The 26,435-nt window shown below is 39.3% G+C and overlaps 1 protein-coding gene across 17 annotated transcripts in view; it reads right to left on the reverse strand.

The window, feature by feature from the left end:
* PDE1C (phosphodiesterase 1C) overlaps positions 1 to 26,435 on the reverse strand; it is a 427,680-nt gene that overhangs the window by 119,643 nt on the left and 281,602 nt on the right. For all 17 annotated transcript variants that reach the window (XR_010598394.1, XR_010598393.1, XR_010598395.1 and 14 more), the window contains 3 exons: positions 7,439 to 7,552; positions 6,563 to 6,745; positions 3,217 to 3,283 (listed from right to left, as the gene is read on the reverse strand). Coding sequence is in view for 14 of the 17 variants with exons in the window: in XM_065583732.1 (XP_065439804.1) it covers positions 3,217 to 3,283; positions 6,563 to 6,745; positions 7,439 to 7,552 (364 nt within the window). In the remaining 3 variants the exon portion in view is untranslated. The remainder of the gene's footprint in view (positions 1 to 3,216; positions 3,284 to 6,562; positions 6,746 to 7,438; positions 7,553 to 26,435) is intronic.

Here is a 26,435-nt window from a genome sequence, read left to right on the forward strand (position 1 = left end):
GAGCACCATCGCCACCTACTGAAGTCAGTGGGAACTGAGAGCACTCAGCACCTTGTGGGATATAGCCCATAGTTATGTTTTGTCCAAGAGTGAGGTGTTTTTGAAATATCATGTGCCCTCTCTCCCAAGCAAAATAAGAAAAGGTGCTAGAGAAGGTATAGCTGGGAGAATGATAAACAGATCAGCAGTGCAGCCATCTTTGGCCTGAGACCAGCATTCCTGATTACTGAGAACTTTGTGGTGCTGCCAGCATGAGCATATTCATGCCTATCTGAATTACACTCCTTTAACTGTGCATTAAAGATTTACATCTTTAAATTGGACGTTATCCTCCACACTTAATCTCTGTTGCAGGTTGGCTCCCAATTCCCCAAGGCACTTTAATTGAAAAAGAAAGACGATTGCATTTTATTTATGCAAGCGTATGGGGATGGCTTTGGCGCCATGTCCCAGAACGAGGAAGGGGATCAGCTAGACATAACATTATGCTGAGTGCTGTTAAACAACAGACTCTGGGTGGAATATTCCTTCACTTTTAGCAAGACTAAAATCTCGTTGGAAATTGCATTTGTGTAAGAGATGTAAGGCAGATCTTCAGCTGGTGTAAACGGTCATCACTCCATTGACGCCATGAAGCGATGAGAATTTACACCAGCTGAGCATCTGCCCCATAAGATCAGCCCTGAAGGAAAAGATGCAAACAAGGCTTATAAGCTTTAAGTACCATGCAGCCATTATCCAACTAGCAGGACAGTTAAATAAGACTAAAGTACCGTGATTACATCTAACCATAATTTGGGCCTGATCCCCAAAACCTCCCACATGCAGAACCCCTCCTGGAGTGAATGGCATTGGATATAGAGTCTTTGAAGGTTTAAGCTTGTGCCTCAGAGTGAAAAACCCATGCAGAGCCTGGTGAATGTCTCAGAAAGAGTCAGAGAGCAACAGGGGACATTGGGGTCTCAGTCCTGCCCTCAGAGAGTCATTTTCACATATGTTGGTAAATCATCTTCTACACAGCAACTGATTTTACAAGCTCTGAGGACACGGTCAAGCTCTTAGAGAGGTGATTTGTGGACTGAGCCTTAAAAGAGAAATCATAAACTGTGCTTTTGGTTTTCAAACACTATCAGTGGAGGCAAGAGAAGCAAATAAAAGGGGGGAATGCTCCCCCCTGCAAAAGACTAAGTCCAAACTCTTCGAGCTATTCAAGAAAATGGGTGGGGAGTAGGAGAGATGGGGGGAAACAGTGCAGAAAGCATCCACACAGTCCTTTTCAAAGCTTCACTGGTTTTAGGTGTTTATTCTAGTTTGTAAGTCACTGACACCAGTCAGGAAGCAAATGAGTTAATAACAATAATAATGTGTATTTGTATGTATAGACATCCATAATTTATACAAATATTGGAACTTTTAAAAATAAAGTAAGAAACATAATAATAAAAATAATATATGGTTGTGAATTTAATAATAGTTTTGACACAGATTTCAAACGGTAAAGTGATTGCGTGCCCCATTTTTACCAGGTCAGTCCTACTTTTTCATATGATGGTCTCTATATCCCAGGAACTTCTTTGAGAACAACTGAAATGTCCCAGTTTTTAATGTCAGCAATCAAAACATAGGCTTTGGGGTTTTTTAAGTACAGAATTATAGTTCAAAATGTAGCATTACAGCAAAGAGAATTTGCTCTGTGTTTACAAGAAACAAACAGACTAATTGAATGAGGGTTCAGCATGACAAACAGTGTTTGGAGGGAAGAGGAAAGTTGAATGAGTGTAGACCCTCTCAAAGCTGTTCTGTTGCTCTAAGCACTTGTCTACACAAACACATAGTTCCCAGCAGGCTGTGGTGTGAATCTACCCCAGGCTAACTTGTCATGGTGTAACTGTTCATATACACCCTGCTGATGCACATTAACAGTCTGCTAAACATCCTTCCCTGTACAGTCCAGTTTCAAAGAGGACTAGATCAAACTGTTAATGCGGATCAGCAGAGTGCACATGAACAGTTAGACCGTGGCAGTCTAGTGCGGGTAGATTCACACCCTAGCTTGCCGCAAACTAATTGTTCATGTAAAAAAACTCAAAGTGAAGGTTAACCATGCTTGTTCAGTGCTTCATGATAAAATAATTCAGAACACTGAGGGTGAAATCCTGGCCCTGTTGAAGTCAGGAGTTTTGGCATTGACTCCCATGGGGGCAGGATTTCACCAAAGAAGCAAGACAGGACCATAATGCCCTACATTTAGGGAGGATTTCAAAGTGCCTGGGCTTCACTGTTCTCCTGTGATGCAGGGAAATAGTGTTCCTCCATTTTACATATAAAAAGGTTGAAGCACAGAAAGATTCTGGGCTAGATCCTGCTCCATTTACTTCAAAGGAAGTTATCCTATTAACTTCAAATGGAGTAGAACATATCTCATGTCTATGGTAAAGCTGGAAAACAAATTCAGGTCTTCTGACTCATACTCCAATGCCTTAAACACAAGATCGCTGTTCAGCCCTTATCTTGTTGAGCCTATAGTAAGATGTGAAACACCGTGCCTGTCAAATTGTGAAGGGCTGGGTATCCAATCTACAGACAGGCTAAACTATAGTACTGAAGTGACAGAATCTCTTCAAAGCATATTTCAGTTCAACACACAGAAAGACAAAGGTTTGTGCTGACTCACTCATCACTAATATAGCAGAGACTTGTATAAAGGCATTATCCATTAGGACATCATGCCTGGTTTTTCTCAATAGTTCACATAAACTGCCAGTGGTTTCATGATCTCCGTGGTCCTTGTTGACATGAACAGGAATCACAAATGTAACACATCACCACTATAACATCTCAGTCTTCCCATTTAAAAGCACACAACTGGGAACAGTTTACTCTTCAGTCAAACTCATGCATTGTAGTTTTCTTTATTTACTATCAAAGTCTCAAGTTGATTTCAGCATCACATTCAGTTCTCAGTTGCCCTGAGTATTGTAACCTCCCACAGAGCTATGACCTTATCCTCCTGGTCATCTTCACTACTTGAAAATGGCCAGAACCTTGATCTGTTTTTTCTCAACAGGAAGGATTTTTCCTTAGGTCAGTAAATGATTAATGTTTGTGAATTATATTAAACTTCAGAGAGAATGAGAGGGTGAGTTCAAAGACCTCCCACCAAAATATCACAGTGCCTTACTAACATTTGTTAAAAGACACTTTTATCAGTATTACCTTTAGCACTCCAATTACAGCTGGTGGGTAGCTCAGGCCAACCATATTTGATGTCCGTCTGTACATTCTACCAAAATAAAATAAATAAATGAACAGAGAAACAAAACAGAAAACCAAAGATTCATTTGAGTTCTTTTCAGGAGACATCATTTATTCAAGAAAAATGAATTGCAATTCTTCTTTCATCCTTCCCTGTACATATCCTCCATATCTTTATTACAGTCCTAAGGATGACCTCAAATTTCCTCATTTTTCATCCTTCCCACTCCACGACACATACTAGGGCCACAGTCTTTCTGGACAAGTAAAACCAGATGGGATTTCACTCAGCATCTGCCTCATTTTAATCAAGCAGAGGGGCTGCTCTTCAGCAATGCAAGACTTTCCTATTCTCCCACAATAACTGCATCTTCAACCCTCTTAGTCCTTGCTGGCCCAGGGCAGAATGCATTTCAAGATAGAGCTTCAGTAAACATATCAAATCTGTTGACTGGACTTATTCAGCTCCTGTATGGTACAGCTTTTCCTGCCGATTTACTTTGTTTTTTAAAACAGCTCCATATAGTCTTGTGTTTGTGTGGGCAAAGAGCATAATCAGAAAAGCTGGGTAAATAATTTGATTTTTTTTTTTGGCTTGTTGGCAAGTCCAAAACCTCAAAATAAATATTTGCTTTGGATTGAACCAAAAGTGAATTAAAAAAAAATCAGTGAATTAAAAGATAAAAAAAAATGTATATTTGGGTCAAATGAAATACTTTGTTTAACAGAAAACTAAATGTGTCAGTTCAGTTTTGAGTATATTTCATGTTTTTGAATTTAAAAAAAAAAAATTTAAGGAAATTGAGAAGCAAAAAGTCATTTTGAACCAAAAAAATCATAATGCTTTCCTTTGAAAACATCGAAACAAAATGTTTTTAATTTGACTGAATATGTTGTTTTTTCTCTAAACAAACAACTTGGTGAAACCAACACAAAATCACAAAACATTTCAGTGTTGTCAAAGCTACATTTTTCACTGAAAAAAAATTAGGACAAAAGATTTTGCCCAGCTCTAGTAATTAGCACCTATGCCCTGATTCAGCAAAGCACTTGAGCATGTGTTAAACCTGAAGTGTGTGCTCAAGTCCCATTGACTTTAATGGGTTTGTACAAGTGCTCAAAGTTCAACACATGCTTAAATGCTTTGCTGAATAAGGCTATAGGTGCAGACTGCACCCTTTTCTACATGTAAACAACATAAGACCTAATGAAAATATATTTATACAGTTATTACCAGTGACAAGTCTACCATACATGATATCCCAGGCTTTTGCTAAATGAAATATTTCAATAACCAATAATAGTTTAATACGAATTTCAAAAAAGCAATTCAAAAACATTTACAGAACGTTGAAAAAAAAATGGGCTAGTTTTAAGACTTCTGAAATTAAAAGAACTTTGACATTTCGATTCCCCCCCCAAAAAAAATATAGATTTTAATCCTTCAACCATCTCTGATCATGTGATTTAGGTAACTATCCCTCAATCCTGAACAACAGATGGTAGAAAATGCAGTAATCCACTGACTATTTGTTATGAGCTGTTCATGAACAACACAGGCTCACGTATGTTAATAAAAAACTACTTACTGAACAATTTCAAATAGTGAATAAATCTGTAAAAAGATCATTCAAAAACAGAAAAAAAATGCTAAATGAACTGAATACATTGTTTTGAACAAATACTTTGGTGGTTGGTGTCCATAGTATAGCTTGTCAAAGTGGTGAGAAAAGTTTTCCAAACTGAAGCAATGACAGGTACACCCCCTTATCTTATAGATATCTGCTAGTGCTCTTAACACACGTACAAGAAATTTCTGAATATTCAGAGACACTGATAGAAAAGAAGCTATAAATGTGCAGGAAGAAACTATCATGTTTCTATGTGGCCTGTGGTATAATGGCTACCAAACATGTCTAACGGACTCTAGATTAGACCATCAATGAAATTCTGATAAACACTATTGCTAACCTACTGTGACTGGAGTGAACAACTCCTACTGAAATGTACTACACCTCTACCCCGATATAACGCAACCTGATTTAACATGAATTTGAATATAATTTGGTAAAGCAGTACTCCGGGGGGCGGGGCTGCGCACTCTGGCGGATCAAAGCAAGTTTAAATAAATAAATGGAGATATCCCATCTCCTAGAACTGGAAGGGACCTTGAAAGGTCATCGAGTCCAGCCCCCTGCCTTCACTAGCAGGACCAAGTACTGATTTTTGCCCCAGATCCCTAAGTGGCCCCCTCAAGGATTGAACTCACAACCCTGGGTTTAGCAGGCCAATGCTCAAACCACTGAGCTATCTCTCCCACCTCTAACGCAGTAAGATTTTTTGGCTCCCGAGGACAGCGTTATATCGGGGTAGAGGTGTATATAAAACAAAATATTGTAGCTACAACATAAAGAGTTCAGTTAAAAGTAACTCTTCAATACACTGAGAGCCCAATTCAGCCCTACCATAAGTGCATTCAACTTCACTGTAGATAACTGGGATATGCCTGCTTACACATTGTCTAAATTTGGCCCTGAGTATATTTCATATATGTGACTCCATATTCTGTTTTGAAGAAACAGAACGTCAGGGAAGGAAGGTTCCTCACTAAAGACAGGTGAAACTCTGAAAGTTGGATACAGGGCAGTCCTAATTCAAACAGCAAGAAGTTTTAAAAGGTTCAGACATTTGAAATCAGGTTTGATCTAGCTCTAGAGGTGTGATTTGGTACACGCTGCAGGAATCAGCAGTGGAGAAGACTGAGGGAGTTTCACTGGTTTAGTGGACTCCTCTGAGTTCTGAACCTTTAAACTGATTTTGGTCTGGATGATCTCAGTGACTCATGTAATTCAAGCCCGGAATGATGAGATACAGGTTTGGTTTGGTTTGATTTACATTAGCCACCTGTCCATCCTTTATACATTTTACTGGACCACAAAGGTAGAGTTACTCCAGGGACTGAATTGTCTGCCTTTGGTTAATCTCTTATCCCTATCATAGGAATATCTGAAGCCATATAGTCTTTGTCCTCCCTTTGGTCCCTGAAAGCATACATTTAAAAAAAAAAAAAAGAGAGAGAAGAAAAACCAAAATGGCACCAATTATAATATTAGATCCGTATTATACTAATAGCGAATAAATACGTGAAGATTCCATTTATGATCAATTATTTAGTCCCAGTTTTCCAGTCCTTGCTCAGCTCTATGTAACAATAAAAGCAAAATAAAATAGTCTTCATTCAATATTAAAAATACAATCTGTGATGCCTGACCAGCCACTGGAGCAGAATAATTAAATCTTCCTTTACCTCTCCACGAATATACCAGCTTGCACTGCATGGACGATGCTCCTGAACCGGGGCTTTTCCTCGGACCTTTTAAGCATCATCCCCATCTGCCGCGTGAAGGTGGAGGCCAACCAATCCCGGACCTCAGAGGGCACGGAATCTGACTGAATATCACTGAGTTCATCTTCTGTGTCCAATAAACGCCTGAAGGGGAGTGGGAAAATGGGTAAATAGAGGGCTCTTAACACAGGTTTATAACATCTCATACACACTCTAATTAAAGCAGTTGTTAAAAATTCACTTTTTTTTTTTTTTTGGTAATCCTAATGGAACACATTTTTGACAATCTATAACAGATTGTTTGTTTTCTTGGATAGCCACATGCCAGATTGTGAAGCTCACTCCCAGGCAGATAAACAAGAGAATCAGCACACTGAAACAGAGCTCCATTACTTTCCTGTGATTTCTCATCTTCAGCTTTCCAGTATTCACAATCCCCATTTTGTCATCCTTTTTAGCTGGGTGAGATTTATAACATTTCCAAATAACAATCAGATAATTACTTCCTTTTAAGTTTTGGAAATTTTGCCCAGGACGCTTCTGTAGACATACATTTAGTTCTGATGAAACGAATTGACATGATAGATTTGCCAAAACTATTTATGCACATGTCAATGGGTAGAAGCAGAAGTGTGAACAACACCCCACCAGTTTGCCTCAATCCTGACATGGATGACTACCTTAAGAGGATAGTTCAGATCTTGGACTCTCATCTGAGAATGACAGCAACTGTGCCTACTGTGCACGCCGTTAGACCATCAGTTTCCCAACTGATAGGTAAATTACAACTTAATTTGAGTGGTACAAAATATCAATACACCGGTGTCATTAACTCACCTAGTCTCATCAATGTACACTGATTCAAGTACGGTAGCTGCATATTCCAAATTCTTTTTTAGGTCTACAACCGAAGCCTCTCCTCTCTCTAATTGCTTTACCAAAGACCGCAACCTAAGAGAGGAAAACAAGAACCTGGTTAGCACTGAGAGAAATGGGTTTGAGATTGAGTAGCAATTCAAAATACAATCCGACATAAAACATAACCTCAAATATTGTCAGATTAAGATCCTTTGAACTTGGAAGATCCAGCAAAATTCCTTAGTACTATTTCACAAGAAAACAAATACACTTTTGATAGTTTGAGGACCCCTGTCCATGTAAAGATCACAAAACACTTTCTTTCTTGAGAGATCGTTATACATTTAGGCACAGTCTACACTGAAAGTTTAGGTCAACAAGGCTATGGCATTCAGGGATGTGAAAAATTCACACCCCTGAAGATCATAGCTATGCCAGCATAATCCCATAGCATAAACACAGCTAGGTCAACAGAAGAATGCTTCTGGTCAAGCTAGCTACTGTAGCTCGGCGAGGTGATGTTCCGACAGAGACGGAAGGACACCTTCTGTTGCTGTAGGCTGCGTCTACACTACAGAGTTATGCCGGCATAATTATGGCACCATAACTATGCCTTATAGACCCTGTAGTGTAGACATGGCCCAAAGAACAAGGGCCTAATCCTATGAGATACATACGAATGTCTCCAACCCCCATTGAAATCAATGAGAACTGAGGGTACTCAGCACCTCACAGTAGCATCCAAGATACAACAGTTTCACATTATCCTTAGAAAGCGCAGTAACTCCACTGAGTGGTATCTGTTGACAAATACTGTCTTTTTGTTGCAGACCAGTGTAGTATCAAGTACCATATATTTTGGAAATGTTACTATATAAACACCAGAAAGGTTTAGGATTGCAACACTTAATGGTCTTATTACAACACAAACGTATCCCCAGTTTATGTACTCTATACTTAACATAGCCAACTGACCTTTTTCAAATGAAAAACATTTTACTGAAAAATGGCTTTTTTCAAAAATGTAACTGTTTATTTTTTTAAGTTTTCCATGTTTAGTGCAATACAAAACCAAAAATATTTTAATTTAATTTTTTTTGAGGTTTTCTTTTCCCTCTGCCTGCTTTCTCCCCTTCCCTTCTTTTTCACTGGAATATTGGAAAAAAAGATTTTAAAAAGGGTGGTGAAGAGGAGATGGGAAAAAATTTAAAAGAGTGAGAAATGGGGAGAAAACACCAAATGTTTTAAAAAGCCAATTTTTTTCAATAAAAAAAAGTCATAATTACATTTCAAATAAGTGACAAATCGTTCCTTTTCAAAACTTGTGGGGAAATATTTCCATATTTTTTGGGAAAAGTCTTCAGCACTTTTAAACAAACTCTAATATTAAAATATTACATTTTAACAGCCTAGGGCTAAATCACAAGATACAATCTGCCCTGGGCAAGGTACAAAGCAATTTAGAGAGCCACAGTATCCCTCCTGGTTTTCCCAATGCTCTGGGGAAGGGAGTAAACTGCATTAGCCCCAGGTATATTGTCAGGGCTCAGGAACAGCCAGTATGAATATATATACCATAGCAGTACCTCTCTAGAGCTGCTGCCTTGTTCTCCAGAATCTCAACTTTCATTTAAAAACATTAAGTCTCTAGCTTTTATGGTTGTAAAGTAAACCTCTAAATGTGAGCAAAGCATAACTGATGCAGAGATGTCTACCTGAGCCTGCAGAAAGCCTGAAATAATAGCTCTGAGAGTTGTGAACTGCCCCATTCATCTCAGTAACAGTATAACTCAGCTGCCCAGTGATCATTTGAATGTCAGCATTGTTCACTATTTCATTCCTTAGGTAAGAAAGAAGATGAAGGGTCCTTGATCTGCACAATTCACCGTGCATGTTGATAACACAAGTGGGTGGCATTTTTGGGTGCACAAACACTTCTTTTTTCCCCTAATGAAGGAGTCAAGCCCAAGGATCTGTTGTGATATCTGGGCTACAAATTTACTATAACTGTGAGCTCAACTGTGAAAAGTGAGTGAAAGTTCATACGTGGCCCAATAACCTATAACAATAAATGTTGATGGGAAAAGGTGCAAAAGGGAGACAGAAAGACTGAATTAGTCCAAAACAACAAGGCCTACTGATATAATTTAAGGACTGTGTTAAGATCATACCTGGTAAACAAGAAAAGTGTGGGACCAGAAATCAGTGTACCCAAACTTGTATGTCAGAAATTAGGCCTAACTGGTAGACAAAATCATGAAGAGATGGGCTACTTCCATCCGTCACTCCTTTTTTGGGGTCATTGAAAGAAGAAACTGTGGGGGAAAGCTAGTTACCGCAACACTGGCTGACTGAAAGAAGTGAAAGGAACAAGCTTCACCATCATGGCTGCCACCCCCACCATCCCCTGAGATTCCTGGATCTAGCTTGACACCATTTTTGCCTTCTTCATCTTAACCTTGAGAAATGTGCTGGACAGAGTGGGACAGAAAGAGGTACTCAGATAACACCACCACCACCTCCACCCTCTCCAGTTTAATCCCAACCTCCATTCTGGATGTGAGACTGCATCTCCACTTCTCCTCACAGGTGTCCTTTTCCTTCCCTATCCTATTTCTTCTCTTTCCTGTCTAATAAGAGTCTGGCTTAGTCAGCCAAGATTGTGTATTTTGCAACACGTCTGTGACCAGAGAAGCAGGTAAAAGCAATGCTCAAAACAGCCCAATGCTGGTACAAGTTTATCAGGTCTTGGAGTGGCTGATAAGACCGTGTACTTGTACCCATGTGTTTTCACAGCAGTGAGGTTGCAAGTGAGAATCAAAGCTAGAAACAGGAGCTGCATTTTCTATCTTTGCAGTTCTTTTCTTACCCCTTTTTGTGTGTTTCTCTTAGGAAATGGGATCAGACTTTTTAATAATCATGACAACTGCAGCCCATCAACTAATTTGTTCTCTTTTCCCCAAAAGGACAATTATTATCTTCTTTAATACCATCTAAAAGACTGTCAAAATAGGGGATTTCCTTCTAAAGATTCTCTACAGCTAAAGGGCAAAAGAACAAAAAAAAGTTGTTAACATGAAAGCCTTACTTAACACTTTATAGTCCAAATGCTTTAGCTGTTTTGTCTTCTTTCCTGTATCTTCAACAGACGGTTACAAGGTTTTTTAATGATGTCTTTGCCACTGAGATACTAAGCAGGATGAGGTCTCTACACACCAAATGGCGAATCTTGTTTAAAACTGTTTAATGTTGGATAGTTTCAGTTAACACCTTTGTTTGGGCCCTTTAGTCCATCTAAATTCATACAACAGAGCCAAGCAGAGCCCACAGCCCCACTGAGGAAGAACCCAGCTCAAGGAGCCAAGCAGCCCACATGATTATCTTTTGAACAGCTGTGCAATCTACTCTGAGCGGCGACTCACGTGGGCAGACCTTAGAAGAGTGCCACCACTTTTCCCCTCCCCGCTGCCACCAATTCAACTCCTTCCTAGTGCAGCACGTCTGTTGATGCACCTGAACAGTTATACTGCTCAGTGTAATGGGGATGGAGACAAGGCCAAGCCTCCTATCAATTCCTCACCAATCCCTGGATCTTCTTGCTCACTAGAGGGGGTAGGAAGAAATGCTTCGGTTCTGCCATATTTGCTTCCCTTCTCAATATGTTAAGGAGGGCTTTTACAGGTCTCTGTTCCCAGACTATGCAGACGCCTATCTGGAAGGGAAGTATGCTAGTAATGATATCCTATCTCCTAGAACTGGAAGGGACCTTGAAAGGTCATTGAGTCCAGCCCCGTGCCTTCACTAGCAGGACTAAGTACTGATTTTTGCCCCAGATCCCTAAGTGGCCCCCTCAAGGACTGAACTCACAACCCTGGGTTTAGCAGGCCAATGCTCAAACCACTGAGCTATCCCTCCAAAAGACAATTGTGTTTGTCCCTGCAGGTCTGGCCAGGTTGAAGACTTACCACTCTGTTTATTGTCTTATAACCTGTATTGCCATCTCAGAAATAAATGGCAGTCTCCATTCCTGGCCCATATGCCTTTAACCCCATCACCTCAGAATTAGAATTAGAATTAGAATATTTGCTGTGTAGTGAAAATATTTCAGTTACATGGGCTAAACTTGCAGGGTTAATTTGTATTTTTAAAATCTGTATCTTTTTTGGAGTGGTATCAATTTAAAATTTGTATTTATTGTATTGTGTGCAATTGCCTATGGCTAAGATGCTATATTAATAAACTACACAACAGCTTCCCTTACAATACACCCTCTTACTCCCTTGTGTTGGCATGCAGGGTGAGGCCCTTAACTAGTTATCAGAAATACCAACTGTATGTAGGCTGGATGAGTTAACATTGCAACGGTGACATTAAGTTTTGCATTTCTTGCCTTTTATTTCATTGGCTGAAGCACACAGCAGCTCTAATCCACAGGACCTTCAAAAATTTGTACTCAGTACTAGTACAATGAGTAGCTATTAGTTTATGGCACCCACATCCATCATACAAGAAGATTACATGGAGTATACAGCGCATCAATCATCTGGCAAACCAGAAGTAACGTTGTTATGATGGAATGGTGTCACACAATCAATGTCTCTTGCATGTAAAAAATTACATTGTCTTTGCCTCACCATTCATTATCTACAAATACCTCTGATTTATCTAGCAACAGCTGCTGCTGCCTGTTACCTTCACTAAATACGAGTCCAGTGACATTATCCTTAATGTGCTAAATGCATCTATACAGTATTTGGTTGAAACAGTTCTGAACAAATCATAAATGTAGAGCTAGACTGAGCTACCCTCACTTCCACTGCCTGGCACCTGACACCACAATAGTCCCACTGAAGTCAACAGGGCTACTTGTGGAAGAAGGTGCTACTCACCATTAGTAAGGTGATCAAATCTGGCCTGTAGGTAATGACAACTCTAACAGAATTTCATCTATGTATCATGTCACATGACCATGCCCACACACCGTTTCTGACATCATAACTGAAGCCAGATTGTAGATCAAAGTATGATTGACTGCAGAACACTTGGTAGTGATCTGCAGAGAGTTGGCTGGTGACATAATACTGGCTCCTCCTCCTTATTCCACCTGCTACATTGCATTAAAAATGCAGTTAAAACACACACAATATTTTCCTAACAACACTTTTCTGTAGAAAAATATGCTGTGGTTGGCAACTTCTCTGTTAAGGTGTGGTGCACCTGTGGGAAAAGCTTGAGGACCCCCATTGTAAATGGCATATTACCACACAAGGGGTTATTTCACATTTCAGACCAAAGAATAATATAATAAAATATACAAACAAAGATCCCGGTTCTATGCAGTACTGAGCATTCTCAACTGCCATTGAGTGGAGCTAAAGGAACTCAAAACATTGCAGGAGGTGCTCAGCAACTTGTAGGATCTGGCCCCCTATTACGTCCAATGCAAGGAAAGAATATCTATACTCCAACCACCTCTAAAGGGCTCTGGGGCTAAATGGGAATAGTGCTATTCAATAAGATTAATGGCATGTGTAGGGCCTGCAGGCTTTGGTTCTCTGGGAAAGTCAGATGGTACCAAAAGCTCACACAAACCCCAAAGCATCATTCCTATTCTGTTCTACATTTCATTAGCGCGTTATCTTGGAGATTAAAAATTCTGGGCAAAACCTAAATTCATCATGGAAGTGACACCGCTTAAGAAACAATCCTAGCCTGCCAGTTTAAACAGAATGTGGGTAGTAGCAGACAGTGCAGTTGTTTTCAATATATTGTTAAAAGTCAGTCTTTCTGAATAACTGTGTTCCAAGCATTCCCTCCCCCTATTGTTATAAATAAAGTGATAGCTGGGTACAAATATTTATCTCCTTAGCTAGAGGGCCTGCTTTTGTGGTGGTGGGTTTTTTTTAAAAATAGCTTTACATATTACTACAGAGCAGATTAACACTGCCAGAGTCTGGATACCAGTCAACTTTAATTAATGTGCAAAGCACAAGCATTGCCTGAATACTCAGGACCAGCTCCTCAGCGGGTGTAAATCTGCTTAGCATTATTGATGATCCTCGATTTTATTTTAAACGCAACTTCTCTGATTCACCACATTTCCAGACCTACAACACCATGTCTCCATCTGACATTAGGAATGACTATTTTGGTATTTGGGATGTTCCTTCTGACAAGCATGTTGAGAACTACAAAGACAGGTGAACTATTAGAGTTGATCAGTGTGTATCCCCCTACTCCTCTCTTGGTATAGACTGTAAAGAGTAAATGAAATTATCAAGTAAATAAAGCTATTCTGAATTTATATCAGCATAAGCAAGCTCAGAATGTGGCCCTTGACAATTTATATGCAACATCTAATCAGCTCATTCACTAACCATTCGTGCAACTACATGGCAAGACAAAAGGCTCTTCTTTTTTACCTTATTTTTGCTAATCCTTGTTTTGCTAATCCTCAAACTAAATAATTCACATGAAAAAACTTTTGTGGTTTCACTCCTCTTCTCAGCAAAGCCTTAGCAGTTGTGGACAGCTCATATATTATTGTCTGTTTTCCTGTTTATAAAATATAATAATTGTTATGCCTAGCTCTTATTCAGTGCTTCTCAATGTAGATTTCATAGTGCTTTACAAAGGAAGTCAGTATTATTATCTCAGTTTTACAGATGAGGAAACTGAGGCAAAGAGAGGAGATATGATTTTCCCAAGATCACTCAGCAGGCCAAGTATCAGAGGGGTAGCCGTGTTAGTCTGAATCTGTAAAAAGCAACAGAGGGTCCTGTGGCACCTTTGAGACTAACAGAAGTACTGGGAGCATAAGCTTTCGTGGGTAAGAACCTCACTTCTTCAGATGCAAGTAATGGAAATCTCCAGAGGCAGGTATATATCAGTGTGGAGATAACGAGGTTAGTTCAATCAGGGAGGGTGAGGTGCTCTGCTAGCAGTTGAGGTGTGAACACCAAGGGAGGAGAAACTGTTTCTGTAGTTGGATAGCCATTCACAGTCTTTGTTTAATCAGCAGGCCAGTGGTAGAGCCAGGAATAGAAAACAAACCTCCCAAATGCCAGTCTAGTGCTCTGTCATCTATGCCACCCTGCATTTCATAGGGAAATGAAGAAAATATACTCTGTGATGCAATATTCTATATATTTATATCTTTTGATTCTTTTTTACAAAATAAATATATTTAAATTATATAGATTTTTTCATATGTAAATCTTCCAGGCATTTTACAAAAGCAAATAAGCACCAGTGTCTCATTTTTAAATATGGACTAAATTAAGTTGAGAGTGGTGGCACAATAAGTCAGTAGCAGAGCTAGGAATAGGTCTTCTAATTCCAAGTCTCATGCTCCATCAATATCCCTGGCTACCATTATATATACTCTGTCAAAGGTGTGCATTGCACTTTCCAAGAAGTCATAGTCCCTAACTGAAAGACCTAGTACTGTACTAGAATTTAAATGTGATACTAACATTCTCAACACACCAATAATACAACCAGACCAGTCAATGACCTCTTTCCACACACAGTAAACCCAAGAGAGATGCATTACTTTCCTCCTTCATTGCAAATAAATGTATAGTTGGATAATAAAAAACAAATTTATAAAACCTTTCATCCCCATGAAATAGTTCCAGAGTTGCAACTAAAAATGAATGAAACAGCAGTAGTTCATTGTTAACATCAGGCCCTGAGCTGTTTCTTGACTCGGTCTGGAATATGCATTATAGCTTCCCAAGCAAAATACTGTTAGTGAAAAAGTGCAATGATTTCAGGGCATCCCCTTTAGTCGGATACTGTCACACAATGCTAGAAAACTCTTCTGATGAGCCAATATTTGTGGTTCAGAACATGGATTCTAAACCTGGGGGTTGCAACTCTGCTGGGAGGTGCAAACAAGTCCAAAATGCTAGATGACCACCCTCCCCTTCTTTCTGACTAGCTGGCAAATTTTCTGTTGTAACATGAGGTCACAGTATAAAAAAGGATTGTGAACCACTGTTTTAGAGAACTGAATGGTATAGTAGTCTGACAAAAAAAAGTGAGAGTGAAAACAAAACATCAAGCTACTAAGTTTTTCATAAGTTTCCTCCAAGTAAAAAAGAATGTCATTCCAGCTAAGCACCAGTATGGCACACTTGATTCTGGCAAATCCTTGTCACTCATTAACTCTGGAGGCATGAATCAGAGGCACCTCCTGCTATCAGTCTGTGTTTATGCAGCTTTTATTAGTCAAATTACATTCATATAATGAAAACTCAATGGAATGATTTCAAAGACCACTCATCTGTGATGAACATCATCTTTTGATACCTAACCCAAATTGCTTTTTTAGTAATTATAAAAATAAGCTTAAAACAAACAGAATAGTAACTTGAAGAATTACTTACTGGGCCTTAATTTAGGTATGCAAACTTCAGAGGGGATGAGTGGAAAGCAAACTGGAGCTGTTACAGGTACAGACGGGTCTCAGCAGAAAATAATTTTTCTAAATCATAACTTGTCCCTCTTGGTCTTAACTCCAAGTGCCCTCTGCTGCCACTGAGAATTACAACCAAATACTACAGGACCCAACCTCCCTCCTTACTTTCCTCTGATTTCATGGGTGTGAGATCAGGCCAAGTTTTTGTTGTGGGAAAGGGAGACATCACCAAACTAACAGCCTGCAACAAGAAGTCATTCTGACCTACATTTTCAAATGTGATCACTAACTTTGGTTGGCTCAATTTATGGGACCCTGACTTGAGAAACTCTAGGTCTGGTTCCTAGGGGTGCTCAACACCCCCACCTCCAGTTGGAATAGATAAGAACTGTGGAATGCTCAGAATTAAAGCTAGTTGGGGATTGGTCAACAAAATGTCAGAAAAATACCAATTCATTAGGAAGGTTTTGGGGGGAGACGGACACACGCACACCAATAGCCTCATAGTTAGGACACTCACCCGGGATGTGGGAGATCCTGGGTCAAGTTCTGCCTGCTTTGGAGCTGAAACTTGAACCTGGATCTCCCCCATCCCAGGTAAGTGCCCTAGCCACTGGGCTATTAGCTGGTGTAGGATGGTTCTTGGTCTCTCTCTCTCTCTAAAATTTAACAGCCTTCAAATTCTTGTTTTCCAGCCAGCCCGACACAGAATCTTTGAAAATAATACCAAAGTGCCTCAATCTGGGAGCCCCAAAACCGAGGTACCCCAACTAAATAGCCACTTTTACAAATGTCAGTGTCTATTGCCTCAGTTTAAGTTAAAGGTTAGCATTGATTGCAAGATACGATGGCCAATAATTTCACATGCGTGTCTTAAACTAGGCACTGAAGGGTAAGCATCTGAATCCATATTTAGGCACCCACAATTGAGAATTTTGGCTTACGTCCACTTTAGCCAATAGCACATATTTATTCAGGTTAGTGTTGGTGCATCAGAGAAAGTTAAACCTTTTGTTTTGTAAAGACTAGTTTTCTTTCCTTTGAATCCATAGTTATCCCATTTCTGAGTCCTTTGGTAAGGTCATTCATCTGCACGATTCTAGCAGATTGCTTTGTGCAGTTCTGAAAGTCAGCAGTACATACTGGCTCTTTATTTAACGCTTGCTGCAGAGATCAGGGAGAAATCCAACAGATAATTTAAAAAAAAAAATCATTGTAACCTTAGTTTCCCCCCCATCTGTTACCGTTAAAATATCCGCTGGCAGAAAGTCTGTAATTATCTTCTTTTCAGTTTCTAAAATCAATTATGTTCCAGACCAGCTTTTTGGAACCCGCAGGCTGCTTAGACCAATGCAACGGTGTGTGCACACAAAGTGTGAAATTCAAACAAGAACATTTTCCTGCCTGGGCCCTGATTCCTACCCCCAGCCACAAGAGACTGAGTGTTTTCGGAGTCTCATTCTTCACAGGTGGCCCTCTGCTCCAGTCTCCAGAGTCAGATGAGTACTACCCTCACCAGTAACACAGCCAAATGGTCAACTCCAGTATGGCACCATGGGAATTTTTTTTAGTACAATATTACTTTTTTCATGTTTATATTGTAGGGGTGAAATCACAGCTCCACTGAAGTCAATGGAAAAGCTCCTGCTGATTCCATTGGGCCTGGATTTCACCCCAGATCTTCAACTGGGATAAACTGGACTAGTACCATTGAAGTTAACCCCATTGAGTTCGGTGGAGCTCGGCTGATTTATCCCAACTGAGGATGTGGCTCTAGACTTATATGCTTTGTACTTTCTTATAAGCCAGTTTTTAAATTTCTGTTATATTTTTGCAAATGTCGCATCCACACAAAGATAACTGGTGATGGATGATAGAGGTTCCTTTCAATTTACTCAGGCACTCAACTCTCAGATTGGAGATCAAAAGATTCAGCCACCTTCCCGATATTTAAATGCATATGCCACTACCTGATAAAGATTTTGGAGGTAATCTGTATTGTCTTCTGTTTTGTAGAGATTATATGTTGTAGTACCTGACAACTAAAGGGCCAAAATATTGCTCCAGGTACAAACAGGTAATGAGGTCAGTGGGAGTTGTGAGCATTTTTAAGGCAGAACTTTGTATTGTAACTGATTTATGTGATAAATAAGCTTTGCTGTTTTTTGTTGTTATCTGATTTTTGGTTTATATCAACAAACAAGAGAGCTACAAAAATAAGATCCAATCAACTGGTTTTACGCATTCTGCCTCGGATTGCCCTCATTATGATAATCTATTTTAGATCTTTTACAGCTTTTTAATGTTTGTTGCCTTTGAAAACTTGCCTGCAGTATATTTATGTGCTCTAAAATCAAGGTGATGAGCATAGTATAAGAACTAGAATAGACCATCAAGGAAAAAAAAGATACAAAGACAGGCATCTTCAAGAAAATCTCAGACCTCAGGGAGGCAGCATCTGAAGGGCTTGGAGGGATTTTTGAAGACTTCTTGCAGAATTGGACAATCACAGTCTAAACACACACCTCTAGAAGTCAGGAACCCCTGCAGGCAGATCCTTGGCTGATGTAAATTGTCAGAGCTCTATTTACTTTAATGACAACTTACATCAGCTGAACATCTGCTGCTCCCTGATTTCTAATCCTGGCCTTGATTCCCTTATAGCCTTGGTTGAAGTATTTAGGCCTGAATTTTCAAAAGTGCCCACTAGTTTTGGGAGCCTGAGTGCCCACCTCAAGCCATCTTAGACCTGATTTTCAATGTACAAACTCCAACTGAAGTTAGTGGGAGCGACAGCTACTAAGCATATTTGAAAGTTAAGCTCATTATATCTCACGTAGGGCACCCAAAATTGAGGCATTCGGATTCTCCCCCACTGGCCCAACGATTAGCCTACCAGACTCAGATTATTGATTGAAATTGTTCTGGAAAAACATTTCCAAGGAATCTTACTTTAAAATACTCACTGGGTCAAAAATAGGTATAAGCTAATCAAAATTGGAATACAAGTTCTGAAAATACCTTTTCTAAGGGAAAGAACCTTTTGAAATTGAGAGAAACTACAAACAACCTACATTACTAGTCATTACCACAGAACATAGCAAATCAGTAGGTAGCTACAAAACATGCAGACTTTACACTGAGAATCTCCAGAGAAAGAACTTTTCTATCCAACCAAAAGGTAAATTATGGGAGACATTTTTCATTTATGTATCAGAGGAGTAGCCTTGTTAGACTGAATCTGTAAAAAGCAACAGAGGGTCCTGAGGCACTTTTAAGAGGAACAGAAGTATTGGGAGCATAAGCTTTTGTGGGTAAGAACCTCATTTCTTCTTGCATCTGAAGAAGTGAGGTTCTTACCCACGAAAGCTTATGCTCCCAATACTTCTGTTCGTCTTAAAGGTGCCACAGGACCCTCTGTTATTTTTCATTTATGATTGTTCATGTAAGAAAAAAATTGCCTGTGATTTCCAACACTCACTCAAGGCAACACAAACAAGGCACTTCAAAAACATCTGTTTGAAATAACCCACAGTTAAACAGAGGAACAACACTAACCATGTCTTTGAACAGTGGTAATAAGAAAAATATGACAAGAAATGAGAGGAAACCTGTAAGGATTATTTATGAAAATAAAACTCTCTTTTCATAAATTATTATTGTGTTTACATGGGCATATGTCTCCCCTATCCCTTCTCGGCATACCCAGTTAGATTCTAAATGCCATTCCGTGGTATCATCAGTTGCAGACATCTGTAAACCAATTACAAATTGCTTTGCTGTTACTTAAACAAATGCTTCAGCTCTGCAAGCAGTGCAACACTACAAATAACTTCCTTCCATCACATTCCCTAACTGAAGGGAATAGTAACTCCCTTTTGCAGATTAAGGCTTTCATAGTCTCCTGGTTTTGTTTTCCTTCCTGAAGCAAATACTACCAGGCCAGCACAATAAAAGTCACTGAAATACTGGCTGCCATCCTATTTGCTTGAAATCCTGGCACCAGCACCATTCCCCGCTGCTCCCAATGCCTGGCTGCAATTTTGTTAGCAGCATCTCAGTCATTTACTTTGCTTGACCTTCCTATGGCCTAATTTCTGTATCATGTCAATAATATTGCATAACAGCATCAATAATGCAAAACAGAGAGCAAATACATACTGTAGCCAAGATAGGTGCTTTTGCTCTGGCTTACCCCGGCCCCAAATAAAACAAAGTAGAGTGGGTAAACAAAAATCAAACCAAAACCTTTTGAGAATTCCTGTATCCAGTAACAGAATGTGGAGGCTTTACTTTGCACCTCACAAATACTGTGCCAAATGAAAATAGGTCATTTGGGAATGCATGTGGCAGAAGAACAGGAACGGGGGGGTACAGTGAGGGAAGGGAGTCATTCAGAAGCAGCCATGCTGGGAATTACAGTGAATACAGAACTTGTACGGTTATTGAATGATCAAATTTACTTTAATTGTCACCTAACTAAGCAAAACTTTTCATGCCACATACAGCCTGTCAGTCCCTAACTCCACCAAAACCGTAACGTTCACAACTCTTACGGAACCTTGTTTGAAGTTCAAAAGAAAAAGTTCAGCTATTGCTTTTGAAAGTTCAACATTTTTGCCAGTTGCCACAGAGTGGCTTAGGACTCAGCACAGTTCCCCCATATTTAGAGCAGAATAGAAAATAACTATTCTGGCAAATATTGACGTTTTAATGCTCATCGAGTAACCAGTCTAATCCAGCTCAGTTAACTTCTTCTTTATATACAATTCTTCCCTTCCTGATTTCAGCTGGAACAGAAAGTATAAAATGCTGTAAGAAAGACTTATTGTGAGGTTTGAATAAAGCTTTGGATGAGCATCTGGAATAATGTGTGTATGTGTAACAGGATTTAGCCACTGTAAGTCAAGGTGTCCAGAGAGGGTGTGGTGAGTTGTAAAGAGCACAGACAAAGCTAGAACTCAAAGTTGTTTAGAAGGCTACTGGTGTGCGCCTGTACTTCATAGTTATTTTGTATAATAAATGCTTCCTGATTAAGATGAACAGTGATTCCACGCATCATCTGAACTCTTGGGTGCTTATCAATATTAATTAAGCACCATATACCTCAGTAAGGAAAAATTATTATTACTCAAGCCCTAATCAAATGTAATGATGTTGATTTCTGTCACTTTTGAATCACCCAAGACTGCTGAAATTATTTTAAACTCCCTGAAAGGTTAAAAAACAGCATGGAAGGACCTAACAATGTGTCTCTAGTGGTTATTTATCTACCCAAAGTAAGGGTCACATTCTTTTCACTCTTATACCGCTGGAACTATATTGACTTTAATAGGATTCATTTCATCAACTGTGTAAGTGAAAGAGGATATGACCTCACATTTAGGTCTACACTCTGAGCTACACAGAACATGTCAGCGAAGTTACTCTAAATTCTGTAAAAGAAGTATATATGAATGACAGTGATACATTTTCTGGTTCCAAATCCATATAAAGGTAAATCCAAAAACAACAAGAAAGGATTCCCAAGTAATGGGTCCATTTCTGAGTTTGTAATGATAGCTAGGGGGAAAAACACATTAATTTCCAAGTAGTTTTGCATTTTTAGTAAGTACTTTTTGCATGAGTTTAGCAGTAATAAGTGAAAGGTGTTCCATAAAGTAGTGATAGCACTAGATTAGAGAGAAGATGAAGAACTTTGGCAAGAACAGGCAGACATTAGAGCCGTGTGGAATGCAACATCGAAATTCTGGGCTTTCTCGGGGGACTTTACTGTTCCACTTGTAACACAAATCATAACAATCCAGGCTTTTACATATGAAATAATGTAAAATGCAGTCTGTAATAACTGAAGGAATTCCTGATTCTTTTCTTGGCCTCCGCCAGAAATACATGGAAAGTAAGCATCTGATTTGATTTTACTTGTACAACAGTAAGATGTAATGGAGGAAAAATATTTTTAAATTTGGGAGCTTAACTGTGGTATTTATGGATAGCAGATAGTAAGGGAAAGACTCTACTGGTTTCTGATGGTTTCTACCGAAGAGCCAGTAGGCCCAGGGAGCCAGTAGTCCAAAACATCCATTGCTCTGTTTCAAAACCAAAGGGGAGATTTTCAAAGGCACAAATGGCAGTTAGGCACCTTACTCCCTTTCAGTGAGAGTTAGGAATCTAACTGCCATTTGTGCCTTTGAAAATCTCTCCTCCATTTGCCAGCTGCCACTTTTCTATGACGATTCACATAGACAAACCATGGGGGTGAGGGGCTAGATTGAATGATTTTTTGGTTTTTTTTTAACAGGATGCAATAAGAGCACAACAAACATAGCTCCTCTTCCCCCACAAGTGAAACTGGCTTACCCTGCTGAGCAATGAGATAGGTTCAGCCATTCAAAAAACAAAAAGAAGAAATACCATGTCATTTCTTCAAGATGACCAATTTCAATGTAACTAAAATTTGGAAATTCAATTTGAAAAGCTGCCTCTAACCGACACCCAAAAAATGCAAAAAAATAAAAAAAACCATGAAGAAAAGTTTTGCTGTCAAAAATCACTAACAAAAATGCACGTTCAGATATTCATTGAAGTTGGAGGGAGGGAAGCTAATTTTGAACCCTAGGTTGTTTTGACTCAGTTTTCATACAAGTCTAGTCTCAACTGATGTTCTCAAGATGTACCAGAGACATTGGATTTAATATGATACTCTTCTGGAGTGCAAAACTTAGAATTTTACTGAACAAACCTTGTGTGTTCCTGGAATTTCCTTTGGAAATTACATTTTTTTAAAAATTATGACAATAGGATATTAAAGTGACAATATAATGTCTTGTCTTTCATGCTTCGGGGGGGGGTGGTGGCATATGAGAAGAGAACCTAAACACTAATGCAGAATAGGAGTTACTCATGAAATCCTCAAATTTTAGATATCTGTTGAATGAAAACAATGAAAGGAAAAACATTATAGCAATTAGACAAAGAAATGTCTGCATTGCTAAATGTCAGATGTGAAATAAAAGCCTGTTTGTGTTTAAGTCTGCACAATAGAGTAATTGGTCAAGAACATTTCTTCTCTGTGAATACATTACCTTCTATGGTTGCCAAAGTCAGAGGGACTACAGTGAGCTCCTGAGAAAGTTATGTCAGACAGGGAAGAGGAAGTGAGAACAATCATCTCTCAAAAGCTACTGGGCAGAAGAGGTTGAAGAAAGTTTTGGCAACAGATATTTGCCCTATATTGTGCTAAAAGACTGGAATTCAGCCCTAGTCACAAGTTTGCTAAAAACAGTGATTCTGTTACTCAAAAAAAGCACTCTACAAAGAGCAGTGTAATTTTCTTATCCTCTAGCATCATTTACAGGGTAAGCTCTTTCACAACCAGTTTTTAATGTATAAAAAGTCTAGTGGGACAACTGAATTACTGAAGCCTATTAAACTATATTAGTGGTTGTATTTTCTTGGCCCTGCTACATTTTTTACATAAACCTACAGAGACTGCAAGGTTCCTATCCACCAACTAATTAAACTTATAGGGGATGAAGAATACAATTCATAACTCATTTGTCAGCATAGACAACCTTAGTGTAACCCATGTGAAACTCAGTGTTTGTTCAATAAGGCTTTAAACAAATCTTTTCCTTGGTTCTTATTATCCATATGGGTTCTGACTCTCCAAGTTTCAGATTCAAGCCCCCCAGAATTAGGGATGCCAATCCTCCAGGATTGTCCTGGAGTCTCCAGGAATTAAAGATTAATATTTTGGACAATGCTAATCAGGACTTCCTGCTCCAAACACATAAGGGCTTGAGCCTTATCTTTGTTACACCAATTTTACATTTCCATTGCTGTCAGAGATGTTACTGCCAATTTACAGTAGTGTTGATAACATCCGTTTTAGGCACTGAGTAATTAAAATAGCTGTCTCTTAGTTATAGAAGCAGGGCTCACATCCCTTTTTAGCCTACTGGAGGATAAATTAACTATACTGATACATACTTCAGCAGGTCTGATTTAGTCCAACAGAAGCCAGTGATGCCCAGATATACAAGCCAATCTAGTGTTGAAGCAGAATGCAGTTCAACAAAAGTATAATTACAAAACAAAAATATAATGTGGGAACAGCAAGGCGGTTCAGTGTCATATTTAGTGGTTCAATTTTCTGGATACATCATAACTGAATATCATATCAAATATACAGTGGAGTGACAGATATTTATTAGGTGCCTAATGTTTCACCTTCAGTATCAATATAGAGATCTCTGTCTGATATTTCACCAGTGAAGTCACCTAGGTTACTGTATAATTTTGTCTATAGCTAATTTTATACAATGAACAAACTATTGTTGAGTGCTGCCCTTTAAAATTAAGCTTTCACTTCTATTTTTAGGTGATGCTCCCCACAGGTACCCAAGGTCGTGAGGCACTTCACCTTTACCTTTGTGAAGGAGCACTGTCTGTGCCTGCTGTGGATCAGCTCCCTGAAACCAACAACCTCTGGCAACACAAGCAATTCCTTCTAGGCCTGTCTCTGTTTAGGTAGCAATAGGCCTACACCAATGCCCAAGTCCTCCAACATTCTCTGCAGCATCCACCCCTTATCCACTGGGACACTCACAAGATTACCAATTCTGCCATTCCCAAAGGAACAGCACTCACCAGCTTGTAAAATTCAACTCAGGATCTCCATTTTGCTTAACATGATGGCACTGAGATATATTTATAGTGAAAACAAGACTAAGTTTATTATTAAAGACTAGAGAGTCAGGAAATAGTGACTAGGGTTATTGGAAACAAATGGCTACATACAAAACAAAATCATAACACATTTTCTAGAGACTAAACCTAACTAGCAGGTTAACCTCCTTCTAGAAATACCTCCACATTCATTGTCTTTACTCAGACAGGATAACTCTCACCCCCACTTGTTTTTTCCTGTGTGCTCCTTTTCTGTTGATTTCACATCTCTTCATTAACAGTTGACTTCGTATGTAAATGGACATCCATTGTGTTAGCTTACAATCCTTAAATTACATCCCGACAGAGAGGCAGGTGAATAAATGTCTTTTGCCTGACGGAAAACTTGTTTTTCACCTCTGCTACACTATTTTTATATATAAACAACTTACATAGTATTTGTACATGCATTTCACAATTATATTAATGACCACTGTGATACCAGCTTTCATTTGAGACCTCACATGACATTCTCGGTGACCCACAACGTACATACCAGAATCAAGATATTCCTATAATCCCCTTGCCAGTTGGTATTAAGAGGTTCTTGGATCACATTTTCATACAGTTGTTCTTACTACCCTTGGAATATAGGTGGTCCTACTAATCAGAGAGCAGGTCTTACCACAATACTGATTTTACAGCAGTGCACATGTTATGCTGTACAAAGCACATGGGATCTTTTCAGGAGAAGGCAAAAACACTGCATTTATTGAAAATACAACAGTTAGCATATGCTTTTTAGTCACACACACACACACACACACACACACAGAGTCCTGCCAGTTGATGTTTATAGTTACCAGTCTGTTGTAGCTCGAGTCAATCTAATGGCCAGTTAGATTGAGCATGAGTGTGGAGCTGGGCTCTTGTCTGTCGCGATCCGATGCTCCGAGGCTTTGCAGGACTGAATCCAGAGTTCCATGGCAAAACACCCCAGCTTTATAGTTGTAAATGCCCATTTGAGTCCATGCATTTTGCAATGTCATACTGCAATCATTAGTCCTTAAGTGGTGTTATCATTTGATGGTTATTGTCAGGCTTCCCATCGTTATCTCCTATTTCTTGTCTCGCCTTTGGGGATGCCTGCCTCACCTCCGAGGTCGTCAATGCTGCTAACATATTTAGCATCAGATACAATGGATGTTTTCTGATTGTCTCCTGGTTTTTCCAAGTCTCTCACTTTTTCTTGACCACCTGGACATTTGTGATGGCTTTCACACCTTATCTTTTCCTGATGCATGCATTCCTCATTCACACAAACAATCTCTTACAGAAACCTTCAAAGGTATACAGACAGCATTTTATATTCAGCAGAATGCATTGTAAATCAAGCCTTGCTAAATCTTATAACTAAGGCCTTGGCTACACTTACCCGGTAGTTCGGCGGCGAGCGATCGAACTTCTGGGTTCGACTTATCGCGTCTTGTCTGGACGCGATAAGTCGAACCCGGAAGTGCTCGCCGTCGACTGCGGTACTCCAGCTCGGCGAGAGGAGTACCGCGGAGTCGACGGGGGAGCCTGCCTGCCGCGTGTGGACCGAGGTAAGTTCGAACTAAGGTACTTCGAACTTCAGCTACGTTATTCACGTAGCTGAAGTTGCGTACCTTAGTTCGAATTAGGGGGTTAGTGTAGACCTGGCCTAAAAAACAATTCACATTGGGGCTTCAGGCCCTCAACATTCCTCTAATCTCCTTAACATAGACACAATACAAGATCCTGTCTCTTACTTACTAAAACCTTAAAACAAAGAAATGCATATTTAACTAGAGTGCCTAATTTGTAATACATATAGGAAACCATAGTAAACATTATGACTTA

The sequence above is a fragment of the Chrysemys picta genome, chromosome 2 (genome assembly GCF_011386835.1).
Source record: "Chrysemys picta bellii isolate R12L10 chromosome 2, ASM1138683v2, whole genome shotgun sequence".
Taxonomy (NCBI): Eukaryota; Metazoa; Chordata; order Testudines; family Emydidae; genus Chrysemys; species Chrysemys picta.